The 19,148-nt window shown below is 37.4% G+C and overlaps 1 protein-coding gene and 1 pseudogene across 5 annotated transcripts; one reads left to right on the plus strand and one right to left on the minus strand.

The window, feature by feature from the left end:
* Positions 1-1,497: 1,497 nt before the first annotated feature.
* On the minus strand, positions 1,498-10,175 carry LOC107751292 (uncharacterized; annotated as a pseudogene).
* A 122-nt stretch (positions 10,176-10,297) lies between these two features.
* LOC107751293 (potassium voltage-gated channel subfamily S member 3-like) lies at positions 10,298-15,241 on the plus strand. 5 transcript variants are annotated; one of them, XM_016566974.1, is made up of 3 exons: positions 10,371-10,531; positions 11,943-11,989; positions 13,780-15,241. In XM_016566974.1, the coding sequence occupies exon 3, from the start codon at positions 13,837-13,839 to the stop codon at positions 15,115-15,117; it is 1,281 nt and encodes a 426-aa protein (XP_016422460.1). In that variant the 5' UTR covers positions 10,371-10,531; positions 11,943-11,989; positions 13,780-13,836; the 3' UTR covers positions 15,118-15,241. The 5 variants fall into 5 exon arrangements, with proteins under 5 accessions (XP_016422462.1, XP_016422460.1, XP_016422461.1 ...); XM_016566975.1 differs by having other exon boundaries at positions 13,783-15,241; XM_016566976.1 differs by lacking the exons at positions 10,371-10,531; positions 11,943-11,989 and adding an exon at positions 10,298-10,356 and having other exon boundaries at positions 13,783-15,241.
* The last annotated feature ends 3,907 nt before the right edge of the window (positions 15,242-19,148 follow it).

Here is a 19,148-nt window from a genome sequence, read left to right on the forward strand (position 1 = left end):
TCTAAGTGTTTTTTTTTAACATTTTTTTTTTTTTTTTTTAAATGTAAACATGAGTTTAAACACCAGCTATAGTCTGACTGGTGTGAATGTGATATATGCAATTTTTTCAGAATGGAAATCCTGAGGAAATAATGCATGTCTACAATCTCTGCCAAGAACGTCAAGGTCTGGCTGGTTTGCATGGTCCAGTTTGCCCCTGCTGGTCGATGCCATAACTACACCATTATAGGGGCAAAATGAGGGTTTCCTATTGAAGGCCATTCAAAAGTAACCAAACATTCTGACAAAATATTTTTGCAAGAAACATTAATTTAATTAAATAATATATTTATAAAATATATACTATATATTACATATAGAAAACTTATTTTTTAATTAAATTTTTACTGCAACTACTGATTTCCACCATCCTACATAAACTCTACTTTTGCTTTTCAGAAAGCACATTATCACATTTTGTTCAGTTGGTACTTTGCTAACAAGCTACACTTTATAAACAAATCTTTATTTATTTAAAAGAAAACTAAATATTCAATACAGGATTAATTTATTTTAGTGGCAGACAAATTCTGTAAGGAACCAGTTTGGCCACAGTCTTACACTGTATTTTCCAGGTTTCACATTCAATAATGTCAACATTCTTTCCACTGAGTAGAATATGTTTGCTATTATAACATTTCATAAAGAGTCATCTGTTATCTTCATGCAGAAAGGTCATACGCTGGCCTCACATATGTAAAGTTTGCACTGTTCATATCTACACTGTTCAGTTCACTGTTCTACAGTAACTATTTGTGATGGCAGAAGGGAAAAAATCCACAGGAGTGGTACACTGTATTTCAAATAATTCTTGTTGATTGCACTTTTTAGAGATTGACAATCTGTCACTATAAACAGTTATTATATGGAAGAAGCTGTATCACATTTGTTAAAAAAAGAAAGAAAGAAATGTGCACTTTCATTTTGTGCTGAATCAATTTGAAAGTGGTGGTTCCTGAACCTTACATTACAAATGAATCAATGCATTGTTTTCTATTATTACAGTAAAAAGGAAATAGAATAAAAGGTCATAATATTTCTTGTGCAGCACAACTGCCAACTATAATTATTCTAAATAGTATTCAGTCAATACATAAAAAATAAAAAAATAAAAAAACATGCGGAGATGATTGTTTAAACATTGCTCAACCTGTAACAGACCTCCAACTTGCCTGTTCACAATAGAGTTTCTCTGAAGAGTTTCACTCATTTCAGATTTTTTATTTATCAGAATGATTAATCTGAAATTCATCCAAAAACATGGGGATTCAAATCAATGATTTTCACCATTTATTTTACATCATCTGTTTTGATATAAATGGTCCAGAAAAACACATATGCATACATTAAACTGCTTTTAACAGTCACATATATAATTCCCATAACTGCATTTTTGTTTTATTATGTGGTATATCTTCTGAAATAGACGATAAACTTCCACTCAGTCGATTGGGTTAAAACGCTTTATTGCACTTGAGACGCCATCTTTTGGACAATCACAGCATCTACATTAAGTAATTGCAATGGGAGAGATGTCGGTTACAGACATTTATTTGTGGAAAATCCACAAGGCAGGTGTTATTCAATGCAGGATGTCCACAGGTTCACATCATCATCTGCATCAGATATATGACATCACTCGAGTTCCATGTTGCACCAAGTGGTGTACAAAACCAGAAGTCTCCTTGTGTTGATGCCTTCAGAATTACTCAAGTACATTTCCTGAGATAATTTGGAAATCTTAAACTTACAGGTTCATATCAACAGAATGGGGCCTATAGACACATGCTGCAGGGCTTCCTCTGAAAAGCCTGAACTTCTGCGAACTGTGGAATAGTGAGACCGGTCACAGATGAGAAACTGCACTTTCACCCGACTGAATTGAAATGGTTACCTCTATTCGAACTGCTCCCATCCGGATTCTGAGCTTCTGGACACTCTTTGTAGCAACGTCCATCAGGAGTGTCCTTGACATGACAAATAATGACGTCACAATGGACAAAAACCTAAATTTGCAAAATAAATGAACTGTTAAAGGGTTATCAGTTCCAGCCACAATACATGAAAATAACAGTTTTATAAAGAATTTGTATTCTGGAAGGTAACGCTTTAGATTACAACCCGCAATGTACTGCGTAAGTAAACAGAATTTACAGCGTAACTTTTTTGTAATTACAGTGTACCTATTCAGTACCTCCGTGTAGGTATAAGGTAACAAAATGCGAAGTTTGGGGAATAAAGGAATAATAATCTGTAAAATGACAAATTATTTCTACTGTAAGTATTTTGAAACTAAGCGGTACCTATTCTAATATTACAGGGTATGTATGACCTAACAATCTTATATTTGATGCAGCAAGTCACGTGAGTTCAAACGTGTACGGCTCTGTGTGCGACGAAATACGTGACTGCGGTGCTTAAGACGGGAACATGTGTGGAAAATAGGAGAAAACTAATCGAAGCGCAGACGAGGGACAACTTTGAAACTGTCTGGAGTGTGTTCCTTTAAAAGTGCAGCAGTGAATGAGGTGAGTGCGAACTGGAAACAGCTGGAATGGCGATCCGTGTTTGCGGCGCTCATGACAGGGATATGTGTAGAAAATACAAGAAAACTAATCGACACGAAAAGGAGAGAGATTTTTGAAACTGACTGGAATGTGTTCTTTTAAAACTGGAGGGGTTTGTCCGGGTATATTCTCACAACATTGAGCATAATAAAATACCAATATAAAATTATAAAAAGTATATATCGTCTTTCTAAATCATTCCCAAACATAAGATTGTTGTTTAGGCCATACATACCACGTAATATTAGAATAAGCACCTCTTAGTTTCAAAATACTTACAGTATAAATGATTTGTAATTTTACAGGTTGTTACCCCTTTATTCCCCAAACTTCGCATATTATTCCCTTATACCTATGGAGGTACTGAATAGGTACACTATAATTACAAAAAAGTTACGCTGTAAATTCAGTTTACTTACGCAGTTCTTTGCAGGTTGCATATCTGTTTGTTACCCCCTTATTACCCAAACGTAACACATTGTTCCCTTATACCTACACGTATGTTCTTTATAGGTACACTATAATTACAGAAACGTACACCGTAAATTCAGTATACTTAGTTCTTTGCGGGTTGTAATCTAAAGCGTTACCTTCTGGAAACCTTTCAACTTACCCTTCTGGCCAAGGTGGCATCCTCACTTTCAGAACTCTCATCATCCTCTTTGAAAGCAAATGTTTTAACTTCAAATCTTTTGAAGTGATCTGGGATGTCCACTCTGTCATCTGCGATTACAGGATGGAAGATGGTCCGTTCAGGATCTTTAGGATTGGCACATCTGGTAAGAGATGAAGAATTAGAACCTGCACCGAGTAGAAATGTTCCACAAATGCATACAATGTTTCAAACATACCCATCAACAATCAAATCCCATCTAGGTTTGGATTCTTTGTCCTTGGATAGTGTTGCCCAAAAGTTTTCCAGGACTACTGCTACCCTGGAGTCCTTAGAGTGATCCATACCCACCTCAAAATATAGAGGCTGTTTCAGAAACTTTAAAACAGGGTAGTCGCCATCATAATAGAAGAGCCGGTAAACCATATCTAGAAGGGGGAAAGAAAAAAACAATCTCAAATTATACCATGCATTGCTCAGACTAACAGGCATTTGTCTTAAGTTAGGATCTAGTCACTTTTCACAAAAAGTTGCTGCAACCCTGGCTTATCAATGTAATTAAAAGTCATCATGAAATTATTATGGATCCAATTTACTTCATTGGGCATTCCTGGACTTAATGCGAATGATTCATTATTGCATGTTTTTCCCAAAAACAAAACATTAGCCATTAGCAAAGTAGTTTGCATACCCTTAGAAAGCCTCAGGCTAACAGGGAGTTCACCCTTCCCAACATCTGCGTGCGGCTCTTTAAAGTGCGAAACAGCATGAAAGATCATGCTTTGCGTGGCGTTTGCGATATAAACGCAGGATACCGTGAACCTGTTTGAGATGAGCGGACTTCATTTACATTGGAGTCATTGTTGTACTTCACCATACAACTGCTTAATGTTTACAACTTGAATTATTGTGGTAACAATATAAAAGGTATTACTATAAAAGTCATTACTAAGCTTACACTGATACATCAATAAAGGAAACTGAAGTGAATTTAACTCTTTAAATGGACAAACATTTGCCAAACACCTGGTATGCCCATTAAATGTTAAGTGAATTTTCGAATTCTTCGTTAATAATGAAATATTTTCATTAATAATGAAATCACTTTCTGTGAATTACTGAATGCAGACCTAAGAGGCCATTTTTACAAGGACTGGGCATCAGACCTTTTGTTGTGCACGTTTATTAAATTAAACAATCTTTTATTTTTTAGTAGTTGATTTATTCGGTTTAGCAAAGGGTTAAAAACTGAGAGTTAAAGGGTTAGTTCACCCAAAAATGAAAATGATCCCACAAATCACTCACCCTCAAGTCATCCTAGGTGTATATGACTTTCTTCTTTCAGGTGAATCCAGTCGGAGTTATATTAAAAATTGTCTTTGATCTTTCAAGCTGTTTAATGCCACCCAGCGAGTGTTGCATGCATCAGTCCAAAAGAAACTAAATAAAAAGCGGCCATCCATAAAAAAAAGTGTCTCACACAGAACCGGGGAGTGAACGAAGTCCTCCTGTAGTGAATCGATGCGTTTTTGTAAGAAAAATATCCATATTCAAAATGTAATAATCACTTTAATGTAGCTTGCGCCAACAGTTGTACACAGAAAGCAGTTCCGGGCGGATGACGTATGAGTTCATCATTGCGCATGCGCCGCTCAGAAGTGACGAACGTGGAAGCGCAGGGGAGAGATCAAAACAAAACAACGGTCACTTATTAGAAGTACAAAACGAGGATTTGTAAAGAAGAATGTCTGAGGATTTCGATATAAGCCAAGAGGAGACTGGTTTTCCTTTGCTAAAGTAAGGCTTCCTTTGCTCCCGTTAACAAACGTTGGTTTTCACAAGACTCACCGGCGCATGCGCAACGCTGAACTCATACGTCATCAGCCCGGAGCTGCTTCCGTGTACAACTGTTGGCGCAGCTACATTAAAGTGATTATTACGTTTTGAATATGGATATTTATCTTACAAAAATGCATCGATTCGCTACAGGAGGCCTTTGTTCACCACCCGGAGCCGTGTGAGACATTTTTTATGGATGGGCGCTTTTTATTTAGCTTCTTTTGGACTGATGCATGCAACACCTGCTGAGTGGCATTAAACAGCTTGAAAGATCAAATACAATTTTTTATATAACTCCGACTGGATTCGTCTGAAAGAAGAAAGTCATATACACCTAGAATTACTTGAGGGTGAGTAATTTATGGGCTAATTTTCATTTTTGGGTGAACTAACCCTTTAGAGGTTTAAACACTACATGCTTGTTTCAATGGACAAAGCTTTGTGAGGCATGCATTGTTTAAAGAAGAAAAAAACTAAACAAAACCCTAACCTGGCTAAGCTGTATTCCTGATCAGGGAGTACCGTCTCTGGCAAAGGTACATCTCTCTTCCAGGTGACTTCATTCTCGTATATCATGGTATCCTCAACAAACTGAACAAGCTAAAGAGTTAATGAATCACCTTAATACATAAAAGTTGTGTGAATATTTGATGCGAGCACCTTTGTACCTTTCGCGTGGTTCCACAAGTGGTGACACCAAAGTGAAAATAACCTTTATTTGGGAACTTGGGGTGCTCCCATATTTGACAAATGTTGAAGCTGTCCTCATTGCAACTTCCCTCTACATGTGGAAGGACTGCAGAAAAAGGACACAAAGGTAAATATCAGCACATCCCAGTTATGCACAATTCTGCTCCTAGAGATCTGCCTTGATCTGCATAGTTTACTGTAGTCCCCCACCCCCCAGACAATGGTTAACAAAAAATTTACCATCAGACAATGCTGATTGGCTGATGAAACCATAATAAGGCACTATTACCACAATGTTGTTTTTATATACTACCTGGATCACACAAGCTAGTCAAAACTTGACCCCTTGGCACAAAGGGAGATCTGCAGGAGCAGAACCTTGCTCCACTCTTTTTCTTAAAAGGTCTTTTTCAGTCTAAAGGTCTTACCAATGTCAGCTAAAGAAGCTTCTAGTACAATGGAGTGTGAAAATGCTGTATGTTCAGGCAAGATGACGAAACCAAAGACCAAATCAAGTATGTAGGTTCTTAAATCAGGGCGAAACATCTGCATTACAGATGAAACCATTTTAAGACAAGGCAAATCACATGAGTTGGGATAACAGCTGCATAGACAAAAGTGAAATGCATATCTTTATTTGGACATAAGGTTCAGAGAAGGGAACCTGGAGAGCAGAGTCTTTTGTGTCATTCGGGAAGCTGTGCTCTTGCAGATTAATGCCTTTATTAATGATCTCAGAGAATGCGAGTAATTCAGAGCCAAAGGTGATATTCAACAGCTCCACATCAGGTAGGAAGTAACCCAGCAATACATCAAACACCATCTGCTCGGGTTGAGTGTCTGATCACATAAAAACAATTCTCTTGGAACAAAAAAAAATCTCTCTCTCTCACTCTACATATACATACATACATATATATATATATATATATATAATAAGCCTTTCTGCCCTAAATTCAACACTCACAGTCTGTAACTTGGGGTGGCCATGGTGTCAAAGGAGTGGTAATGGGGGACAAGACCTTATATGAGGTCTTATCCTGGCCCTCCTTCCACAGCAACTCCAGCATGGGTTCTATGGTGTAACTGATATGGTACTGGTCCTCAAGAACGTGACTCTGTAATTAACAAAAAAGGTCTTAGTCATTACTTTCAAGTTAAATGGAAAACAGAAAACATAGTTGACAACTCAACCTTGTAGTATCCATCAGCAGCCCCAATAGGAATCTCAACAACTACATGGGACTCTTTGAAGGTCAGTTACGGCTTTCCATCTCATCAGGTGTGAGCCTTCTGCCATTGATGCCCATGTGCACCTCCAGGATTTCCACTTCCGAGGACACCAAAGGAGTTATGTGCAGAGGAACTTGCAATAAATCATCTGACTAACAACTGAAGCTCCATCTGAAGTCAAATCAGAGTGCAATATGAGATGTAGAACACCAAAATGGCAAAATAACAAGTGTGTGAATGAAATCTCACTGATTGGACAGGCAGCTGCCGACTCGACTATAGCCATCATCCAGCGGTCTCGGAACAAGACCACTGATTTTAACACCATCATATCAACATCGTCAACCTAACAGGGAAAAATACTTCAGGCACTACAGATAAATTAAAGCGCCGTATTTTTGCTGGCACATGAAACCGTTCATACATTTTGGACAAAGGTTTCAACCATGTTGTAGGCTTCGCATAACCAGTCGTGTTGGAGAACTCTGAACATTGTAGCCCATCACTTGTAGGGTCTCTTTATCAAAAGACTTCTCTTCGGGGGTGTACAGTAGGATTTTCCAGAGTTGTAAGTTAGGTATAACTGTGGGCTGTTAAAAAGGAACAACAGAAGATTCTGTGTCAAAGAAAATCATGAAATTATCTATGGAGAATGTGAAAATGTAGAAGACCCACTTACTATTTCTGAAAAAATAAATAAATAAAAATACAATGTAAGTGGCACTTGCACATGCAATGCTAGGTTAGTTGCCAGGATATTGCTATATGGTTGGTAAAGTGTTGGGGGTCTTTGTAGTGCATTGTTATATAGTTGCTAGGGAGTTTTTAGTGGTTGCTAGGCCAAAATAGGATCTCACCCCCATTCCCTATTGTGGAAACTTCCCTTCTGTCTATAGCTGCTTTTGTAATTGCATAGCATCTGAGTAGATACTTTACAAGAAACTTACTTTATTACCATTAAAAAAATACTATATTACATATATATTATTAGTATATTATACATATACTATATTACATCTACCATGTGACCTAGTTGCTATGCTTCACTGCCATTCAAGACTTCACTCCCATGGCCTCATGGGATAGTAAATCATTGGATGCACACTCAAAAATATTGGCAGTTGTAGTAAACCACCCTGGTATTTCTGACGTACCATTTCACAAATACCAATGAAAAATAGATATACTACCTGTGTTGGGGTAGTTACAAGTAACAAGTTATGTAATCAGATTACTTTTTTCCAGTAACTAGTAAAGTCACATTACTTTTTAGTTTAAAAAAAATAAACTTTTTCAAATAAGTAACGGCAGTTACTTTTTCCCATCTGTTGACTAACAGCTCTCCTGTACTTATGTTCAGAGAAATCAGGAGTAAGTACAGAGGCGGTGTGCGCGCTGTGTGAACATGATGGTTACTGCAGTTGTAAACTGAATGTGAACATACATTGACTCATCTCACTTGCACAAAAATTAATACAAACAGTGAAAAGCAAATGCAGAATATTACAAAACCCCACAATAATTAAAGTAAACAAAAATCCTTTATGTATTTAATCCCATTTTATTAACCATTGCTGCTGACCATCAATGATGTAATTTAACCATACTACACAATTTTAGTATGAAAGGGCTTTTACATTTGCCAAAAATATAACATTTTTTAATATTAAAAACGAACAAGCCAGCCCAAGCCAGATGAGAAAAAGTAACGCAAAAGTAATGTAATGCATTACTTCCCATAAAAATTAACTAAGTGATGCAATTATTTACTTTTTACAGTAACGCAATATTTATAAATCAGTACTTTTAAAAGTAACTTTCCCCAACACTGTATACTATATTGTTTGTAAGTACACATTTTTAGATTCAACTAATGAGATTTTTGAAACTTATTTTATTTTCCAGGCAAAGATCTTCCAGTGCGATTGCTTGCAATAGTAACAGCACACACTCCTTAAAAACACACAATTTTAGACATCATTCATGTAGTATAAATGGTGTGGGACACCAGCAACTTACTGAAGTACCACTAAAAATATTATTATACATACCAGCTGTTGTACTGGTGCTGTCTTGATGTCTGGTATAGCATTTCTTACGGATACCTGACAGAACATAAGCATGCACAGGCAGGTAGCAATAACACAAGTACTGCATTTCCATTGACACATTAGATTACTAGTCTTAGATCATTATACAATTAGATAAGAAATTCCTCAACATTTAGCAGCTATGAGTCCTATAAACTATCCAGCTGCCACTGGTCAAACTTGATGCATAACCTCCACATAATGTCGGAAATGTCCTCATTTTAATCAAAAGTTAAAAATTGACATATTTAAGAAAATAAGTTACTTGCCTCCATAAAGTTTGTCTCACACAAAATCTCACGTGAAGTCATGGTGTGACTGCAGAACTTGAACACTTCATGGACTTTCTCAGATAGCGTGGGGAATTCATACGGTTTAACTTGCATGGCTACTCTAAATTCCTTGTCACCCTACTGGAAAAACGGTTAGGTATGTGCAATTAGAAATCAAACAATTCCCTTCTTAAACATCCACTCCCACATTTCAACTTTCATATTTTCTTAGTTATTTACATAATAAACTATAGCTCCAGAACTAGAGCTCGTTAAAGAAATGCTTAATTTATAAAGACACAAACCTGGTTCTCTGCATAACAACTCTGTAGGGAAGCTGACACTATCGTATTCCCCCAAGGATCAGATTTCTGTGTATAGCCACATTGAGTCGCCAGGTGAGGTGTGAGAAGGACTGTCTGTGTGTCATCTGAAACGCCCAGATTAGGTCTGAATTGATTCCTGGGTGTATTAAACTCATTGGCTCACGGACAAAGGGATGATTAACTTACTGACTGCATAAAGCTCTAAAGCACCTCCTGCACTCAAAGAGCCAGGGAGGATGAACTGTACCCTATTTCCAAGACATTCAGCTGGGATTCCATCTGCAATCAAGAAAACTATCCATTAAGTAATGATTTACATGACTTGACACAAAATAGTGAACGCACAGCATGGCTTACCTGCAGAGGTATCTGCATGAATGCTTATTATAGTGACCATAAGCCATAAAGCCCTACAAATATCATTAAATAAATCAACACAGCTCCTGATGAATTCAAACACTCATATTTCCATATCCTAAAACATACCCTATTTCAAAGCACTCCATTATGAAATCTTTGTTAACCTTTGTCTTCTACACAAACGCGCGACCGAACTCAGCGGCAGGTGATTGATGAACTGTGTCTCGAGCGCGTTCCGTCTGATTGCACAGTATTGCGCGCAGGTGAGGAACTCAAACAGTCTGCGCGGCTTCCTGCGCTCGTTGACGGGACTCTCCGCCCTGCTAGGTGTGGACCTGGATTTAAAGGTTAACGGGAAACCGCTGGCTCTTTGTGCCTATAGCGATCATGTATTATTGATAAAGTGACTGTTTCTGTAGAGTTTTGCGTCAGTGCGGAAAAGCGCAAATGATTTGAAGCCGCGTCCGTGGGTATGTGATCTTCAGTTGGTTTTATATTCGCGGTAAGATTTCTCTCTTTTACCATTTTTTTTTCTGATGTCTGAGTGTAGTTATGACTCATGGGAAACTCTGGGTTTAGATGTCACGTTGGTTATATATCTCAGTAGCCTAACTATAAGGTTTTAAAAGGACTCTTTCTTAATAACATAATGTTTAAATGCTTGGTTTCTCTAGCTGTAAGTTTGTACGTTTCAAACGTCTAGAAGGCATATTAGGACAGTGCGCAAACAAAAATAAGTATCATAATTTAATAAAAATCATAAAAGGAGTGAACAATAAATCCATAATGGAATGTATTGGGACACCCCCTTCTAATGAACAGGTTTGACTACTTTAGTAATTTCCATGAGTACAAATCTGAATGTTAAAGCATATAACGATATTCTAAGCAATTGTGTGCTTCTAATTTTATAGCAACAGTCTGGACAGGACCCTTTTCTATTCTAATATGTGACCCTGAACCAAAAAAACAAACAAAAAAGTAGCACAGGTATATTTGTAGCAATAGCCAAAAATATATTGTATGGGTCAAAATTATCATTTTTTATTTTATGCCAAAAATCATTAGGATATTAAGTAAAGATCATGTTCCATGGAGATATTTTGTAAATTCCTACCGTGAATATATCAAAACTTAATTTTGATTAGTAATATGCATTTCTGAGGACTTAATTTGGACAACTTTAAAGGCGATTTTCTCAATATTTTGATTGTTTTGCACCCTCAGATTCCAGATTTTCAAATAGTTGTATCTCTGCCAAATATTGTCCTATCCTAACAAACCATACGTCAATGGAAAGCTTATTTATTCAGCTTTCAGATTTAAATCTCAATAAAAAAAAAAGTACTCTCATGACTGGTTTTGTGGTCCAGGGTCACATATGACAATGCCTCTGTGTATAAGGCAAGGTTCAAAAGGTGCCTTTTTCTGTTCTAAAGAAGGGGGTGTCCATATAGTGTTGTGTACAAGTCATTGGTGTTTGGTGATGAGTTTTTGGCTCAAGGTCTGCATTTAAAGTCACACCAGAGGTGTTCACCTGGGATTGGGACTTAATTGGCTTTCTGCAGACCAGTCAAGTTCTTCCACACTGACCAAATCAATCATTTCTTTTTGAACCTTGCCTTATACACAGAGGCATTGTCATTTTAGAAAAGGGTCCTGTCCAAACTGCTGCTATAAAATTAGAAGCACAACATTCCCTAGAATATCATTACTATTCCCTAGAACATCATTGCTATATATATATATATATATATATATAGCTAGCATCAGGTTTCAAATGGTGAATTTTTTACTCTACATTCTTTGCTGTTTCATTAGTTGTTTTAGATACAGTTTAACTGTTGAAAAGCCACATACAGATTATTTAAAAAGGTGCCTTTATTTATTTACCATTTATTTCATATTTACAGGTATCCTCAAATCAGTGTTAAAAAAAGTGTCTCCCCATGACTTTAAGGTAACTCAGAATATTAAACATAAACAGTGCATATGTTGTCAGATATGACTGTCAAATGCAGTGTTGTGTTCTTTTTGAATAATGCCACTCTTTATGTTAACCTACAGAATAAATACGGTCACATTTTGAATCTGTAATTGTAGTAGGCTCAGACGATATAAGTTTCAGTCTAGGTTGTCTGGGAGGATCTGTTTACAGCAGTTTACAGCAGTGACAGTATAGTTTAAGTTAAGGAGGCCATCAGTCTAAATACTGTTGTATATAATTAAAATAATTCTGATATATCATAATGGATAATATTTTATTTCATTTGAAAAGGTTACTGTTGAATTATCAAGAATCCATCAATCAGAAAGTCATGGCACACAAATGGTGGCACCATTACCTGAAGATGACCCTGTCAGTCATTACACAGAACTTTTTAACATGTTTGCAAGCAACCATCCAAAATGTCATCAGTAAGCCTATTCAGCCTCGTGCCGTTTCAAACCTGTATGCATTTATTATATTTTTGGGCCACAGAAGAAACAAACAACAATAGCCTTTTGACTTCCATTGTATGCAGGGAAAACACAGACATTTCACAAAATAACAGCTTTTTTTTTTTCCACAGAAAAGGAATGACATGAGTAAATGACAACAGAAATTTCATTTTTAGGGTGAAGTGTTTCTTTAATGTCAAATATAATGTCATCTTAATGGCAACTTTTTATCAATGTTAATAGTATAAGTAAAAATGTGCATTATATTATTTGTGTGTTTTTTCCAACACAATCTCAAGGCAATTTATAACTATTTTACGTTTTGGCAGATTGGTGGCTAATTCATATCTCATTCATATGTACTATATGATGTGCTTTTCCTCACTGGTCCTGTGATGTGACATATATTTTAAAGTACCATGTATTTTAATTAATATGATAAAAAAAAAAACTGTTTAAACAGAGAGTATAGGATGTCATACTGCAGGACTATCATTAAACAAAATTAATCTAGAGCAAGGGTCATCAACTCTGGACCTCGAGATCCACTTTCCTGCCGAGATTAGCTCCAATCTGGAGCTTCCTACATACCTGCAAATTTGTAGTTCAACCATGACAACTCTCGGAACATTTTAGCATGGTGATGGATATGACAATGTTAATGTATTTGGTCTTGGCGGAACAGATCTGCTACGCTGCTGCTGAATTGCTGCTGCTGTTGGTTATTGCTGTAGTTGTAGATTGTTGCTGCTGCTGCAAGCAAGTATAGGGACTTGCTACTTCCAATGCATATGGCGATACGGTGCCATGAGTATTTAAGACATACTGCTGCTGCACAAATAGCATATAAAATAACCCCGTAGCAGATCTATACAGGTGGAGCTGGGGAAGGTGGAGGGTTTCAGAGAACTCTGAAAGCGCGCTGCAGGAATCTCAAGTGAATGCTAGCCAGCCATATAAATGCAAGGCAGTAAGCTCATTGGCTGCATATGCAGCATGAACCAATCGGCTTGTGCCAAGTCGTTTAACTCTCTGAATATCATCAGTTACGTTAACACCCCGTCAGAATGCACCATCTAGAGTTTCATGACTGAACTATATATTAATCCTGAAGACCTTGATTGGCTTTTTTCAGGTGTGTTTGATTAGGGTTGGAGCTAAACTCTACAGGAAAGTGGATCTCAAGGTCCAGAATTGAGGAACCCTGATCTAGAGTTTATATGCTGGTCATTTATTTAATCAATTTCATTGATTAAGTAGTTTTCTGTGCTTTTGATGTAGTTAACATTCACATTTCTGTTGTTTTAGTAGAAAATGCAAGTATATCATTGGCAAGACTTCCAGATTCGATGAATCGGTACCACCATGATGTATGGGCAAGTTCTCCACCATCAATGCAGGGAGGAAGATCTTGTTAATCTCAACGTTGGAGGCACCCAGCACAAGGTGGAGCGCTGTGTTCTGCTCCGGTTCCCCAACACGCGTGTGGGTCAGTTAATCCAGTGTTGCAGCGATGCCGCAATCCTGGAACTCTGTGATGACTACAGCCCCGCTGAGCAGGAATACTACTTCGACAGGAGCCCGCAAGTCTTCCACTGCGTTCTGAACTTCTACCGTACAGGACACTTTCATGCTGTGGAGGAGCTCTGTGTGTTTTGCTTCAGTCAGGAGATCGAATACTGGGGCATCAGTGAGCTGGATATGGAAGCCTGCTGTCTCGAATGGTTCCTTGAGCGCAAAGATGAGCGGGAGCAGAATGTGTCTGGCCGGTCTAGTAATGCAGCGTCGTCTGGAGAGATCTCGGTTGTGGGCAGTGACCTGTGGAGGTTTGAGGGCACGTGGTGTTCAGATGTGCGCAAGTTCATGTGGCAAACTCTTGAAGATCCCAATCACTCCAAGTGTTCCAAAGGTGTAGCTGCGGTTTCCGTCCTGGTCATTTTGACCTCCATTGTGGCCATGTGTATCCACAGTATGCCCGAATTCAGGTATGCAACCGACAGTGAACATTCTGTCCTGGACTCTCTGGAGCTCATTTGTATTATTTTCTTCTCAGTGGAGTTTGTCCTGCGAGTCATAGCAGCTCCTCAGCCATTGAGTTTTTTGGGAAACCCTCTGAACATGATTGACATGGCTTCTATCTTGCCTTTCTATGTGACACTGGCCTTTGAAAGTTTGGATGAAGAGGATGGGGAGGAAAACCAACATCTGGTCAACATGGGGAAGGTGGTTCAGGTTCTCCGATTAATGAGGGCCTTCAGGGTGCTAAAGCTTGCTCGACATTCAGAAGGTGTGAGAGCTTTTGGAGAAACTCTAAAGAGCTGCCAATGTGAGGTGGGTCTGCTCGTTCTTTTCATTACTGTTGGAATATCGTTCTTCTCGACGTTTATCTACTACACTGAAAAGGAAGACGCTTCGTCCAAACTCTCTTCTATTCCTGTTTGTTGGTGGTGGGCCATTATTTCAATGACTACGGTGGGCTATGGGGATGTATATCCACAGACAGCAGCTGGGAGAATTGTAGCTACACTTTGCATTCTCTGTGGGTTGCTTGTGGTTTCTTTACCCATCACCATCATCATGAATAACTTTTCGAAGTACTTTGATAAAAATACACCTAAGAGGCGCCTTTCAGAAGCTAAAACATAGGAAAATGTCAACGGTTTCCCTGTGGTTTGAAATGTTGGTTTGCTTTTGCAATCTAAACTTCAGGAACATTTTTGTGCTTGTTTCAAAAAAAGACAATCTTGACATTAATCAAAAATAAAGCCATCCGACATCTTGGTGTTAAATACTTCATTTTAAGCAACAATGGCTGATGTTTGGAAAAAGTGAATGACCTAGAATATCCAAAAGCACTTCAAAGTCAAGTCAAATGACATACTCCGAACAAACGAAAACGAGCAGCACAAAATTCTTTCTTTTCTTCAAAAAAGTTTAATAGTAGTTCTATGTACAACAAATGATCATACTTAATATTCAGTTATTCAAAGAGGCAGATTGATCGAATCTGGAATTAGGCAAAATACTGAAGCAAAACTAAAGCAGAGAAGGACCAAACCCTTCATAAAGTCCTCATCTGCAAAAAACCCAACATTTTATATTTAGATATGTGAATATGACTTAATAAATTATAAATAAAAAAGCAAATTAATTGTACAAGTACCAAACTATTTGTAAAATGCCAAAACAACTAACAGCAATGAAACATCAAATCATACATTCATATTTTTTTTCTTTTACGATCCTGCATGCTGTCATAGCTCTATAAAATAATCTTGACAAAGTTCAAATGAACATGGGTTAGAGCAAAACAAATTAAATTAAGCATATACTCCTTTATCAATATATGTATTTTTTTCTAAATAAATAATGTATATTTGGCATTAGATTCATCCTTATTATTGATATATTTAAAACCAGTTTGAAGTCAAACCATTCTCAAAAACTCACTGTTAATAGCCCATTTATGAGAGGTCTCACTTATTCAAACCACATTACATCAGATGTGCTAGAAAACAAAACAAAAAATAGAAAATCCCTCCCCTTGACAAATTAGTAATGAGAAACTAAGACCAAAATATTTTCATACTGGGGTTATGGTTAACCTTTGAAACCAAAACCTGTGAATACACAGCAAAACTGCCTTGAATCCCACCTAACGCATTAAAAAGTCAACAGAGCACCACAGACAGACCTCAACATCCTAAATAATCATTATTTTCACATAGTCTACCAAAGAAAGGATGTCAAATTTTGTCTGTGCCATGATCAATGAAATCCTTCAGGTTATTGCTGAACAGGCAGCGAAACATCTGTACTTAATTTATACAGCTGAACACTCATTCAACTGCCTATAATACTGTGATTTCTTTGCAGAGAAGCCTTGAATAGGTGGACAACTGACAAATGAAAAGGGAGCGTGGGGTAGAGAACAACTGATAAAGGGTATAATCTTTCATTTTTTAATTATAAGCAATTATATATATATATATATATATCTTAAAAAGATAATCATGCCATTTGGAGGGCAGACAGTGAGGCCTATACACTACTGAACATGTTGTTTCTGTATGAGTGTGAGTATATGCATGTTGATTGTCCTGGTAAAACCAATCCGTGCTTATATGAATCCAACACGCCTCTATGACAAAAGCACCAGTTTTAACCTCTCAAATGTCTCAATGTATTTTTAAACAGTTGTTTACATTTTCATATTTTCAGTAAAAGAAATAACAGCATTGTTCATAGAACAATAGCCGTCTTTGCATTATGGAGGAGCTGACCCTCAAAGAGGAGAATCGGAAACTAACAAAACCTATTAAAGGGCTTCCCTGCAGTACGTCAGTAAACTGAAAGTGGCAGCGCAGTTTTTTTGTAATGATGTAATGCGTTTGCGATGCGGCTTTACTGTATATCTGTGCACACACTGGCCACAACTTTATAAAATGTTTTTATAGGCAAGACATATCCTCAGGTGAAGTAGTGAATAAATAAACTGCAACCATGTTGAAAAAAAGCAGCATTGCTGGTCACTAGCATGTTGTGGTTTAGATGCGGGAAGTGTCTTTTTTAACCAGCAGAATTGCCATATATCTGCAAATGCAGTAACTACATCAAATGAGAGAAATTGATTTTAAATAAATAATTTTTTATTTGAATCTGAGGATAGTTCAGCCAAATTGTACAGATCAGAATCTAAAAGTCCAGATTTCAGGTCTAAATCAGTTTTGGAAATAAAAGGTTACGTTTTTGCCTTTGTAGGCCAACCTATGTCAACCAGCTTCACTAGACAGATTACATGTGTTGACTAGTATTTTTTGCTGGTGAACAGCAAAGCTATGCTGGTCCACCAGCTAGACCAGCATCATACCAGCTCTAAATCAGCTTTTCAACAGGTTTGCAAGGCATATTTTGCTATTCCTCAATAAAATCTATTCACAAAAAATGGGTAAAACATATATAGTTTCTGTGAATAAGCGTCTCTTCAGAAACTCAGAAAGTCAGACTAGAGCTGCTGCGCAGTAGAAAGGCATGACAAATCGCTCTGTTTGCCTTGAACTGATTGCAGAGAGACTCAGTGCTAGTAGAGAGACTTTACTAGCACTAGTTTAGTGTCCTGCCATTAATACCACACACTAAGAGGTAATGACACCATGTGCCTGCCATGTATTTATACACTATTGCACATTCTGGCAAGTCTGGTAGAGTGTGTAAGCACGCGAGAGGTGGACACTGGCATTTAGTCTGATACTCTGTATTGTTTTGTAGAGATGAACAATGTGGAGCCCTCATGTGTCCGTCATAACAGAGGACAGATATAAATCAAAACTGAAGTTACCTGCATTTAACACTTCCCTCAGTCTTAAGGTGCGGTCACGCTAACCAAATTTCAGATGGTGCAATGAATATGGGCAACAGGATATAATGTCACATAGTTATAAATCAGAAAAAAAACATGTTTTTAATCAACCCAGGCTTATTGGAAAACCGTTCCTGTGGTGACATTTCTGCAAAATGATATCATGCTGCTTCTCCCTTGTTTCACTGTAATTTCAAAGTGAAATGACTAGTGAGTGGCGGTAATAGTGCATTTAGTTTGATCCGAAACAGATGAACGCGAGTCAAGCTAAGTTTTATAACACTGGCTTTTGTATCACAGCAGTTCTGAAATGAAATGTCTATTGAGTGGCACTAAAAGGTTAATGCTCTGTCACTAAACCCAACCAATAGTGTTAACAAAAGCAAACATGAGAGAAAAACACTGAAGCATCCATGCCATTTTTGTTCAATTATACTCTTGTGACTTGTCTTTTATAGGACTCGTTCTTATGAACTTCATGGTAATAACTTCGTTAATCTTCAAGTGAACTTCAAGTTAAATGCTATACCGGGTGCACTACCGAGCAAATTCATTACCTAAGAAAAGCCATACATAAGGAGCTGGTTATGTGATGCAATCATCAAAATGTGTTTGAACTTTTGACTTCTCACTACATGAATTTGCAGATCCAAGTTTACCAACTTTACATTTCACTCACCTGTGTTCACATGCATATGAATGGTTGTTAAAGTTTAATGTGACCGCACCTTTAGACTTCCATATAGATAAAACACTATATTAATACCCCTAATAGCTGTCAATATTTATACTGAACACATCACTATCACACAGTCCTGATGAAGTACAGAACCCAAATTTGCACACGATAATCCAAGAGATGACGTTCCAAGCAAAAAAAAAATTCATCAAAATATCAACGATCCCACCAATCATGCATCTGTTTTAAACATTTTTTTTGAGCCCCTACATGATCAGATGATCAGAAATGCATGATGAGAAATAATACTGCAGGGTTTCGCCAGTCTTTGACCATAAGCGACATTTCCTCTGCATAAGTCGTATCTCATGCAAATCATTTTAAGTCTCCAACACTGATTATAAGGCACCTATGGATGTTTCCATCTTTTATAATCACCAATATCTAGATCTCTACTTTAAAAGAAAAGAAAAGACAGACACATGGCATGTGTCAGGTGATGACACTCTACAACTATTTACATTTACACAAGCAGCGATACATCTAGCCACAACTTGTCAGCACTGCCTGAACACATTATTTTATGACAATATCTTTTAAAACAGGGCTGGAAGTTTCTCTGAAAAAGGGACCTAGTTG

Source organism: Sinocyclocheilus rhinocerous, unplaced genomic scaffold, assembly GCF_001515625.1.
Source record: "Sinocyclocheilus rhinocerous isolate Xijiao unplaced genomic scaffold, SAMN03320098_v1.1 scaffold1132, whole genome shotgun sequence".
Classification (NCBI taxonomy): Eukaryota; Metazoa; Chordata; class Actinopteri; order Cypriniformes; family Cyprinidae; genus Sinocyclocheilus; species Sinocyclocheilus rhinocerous.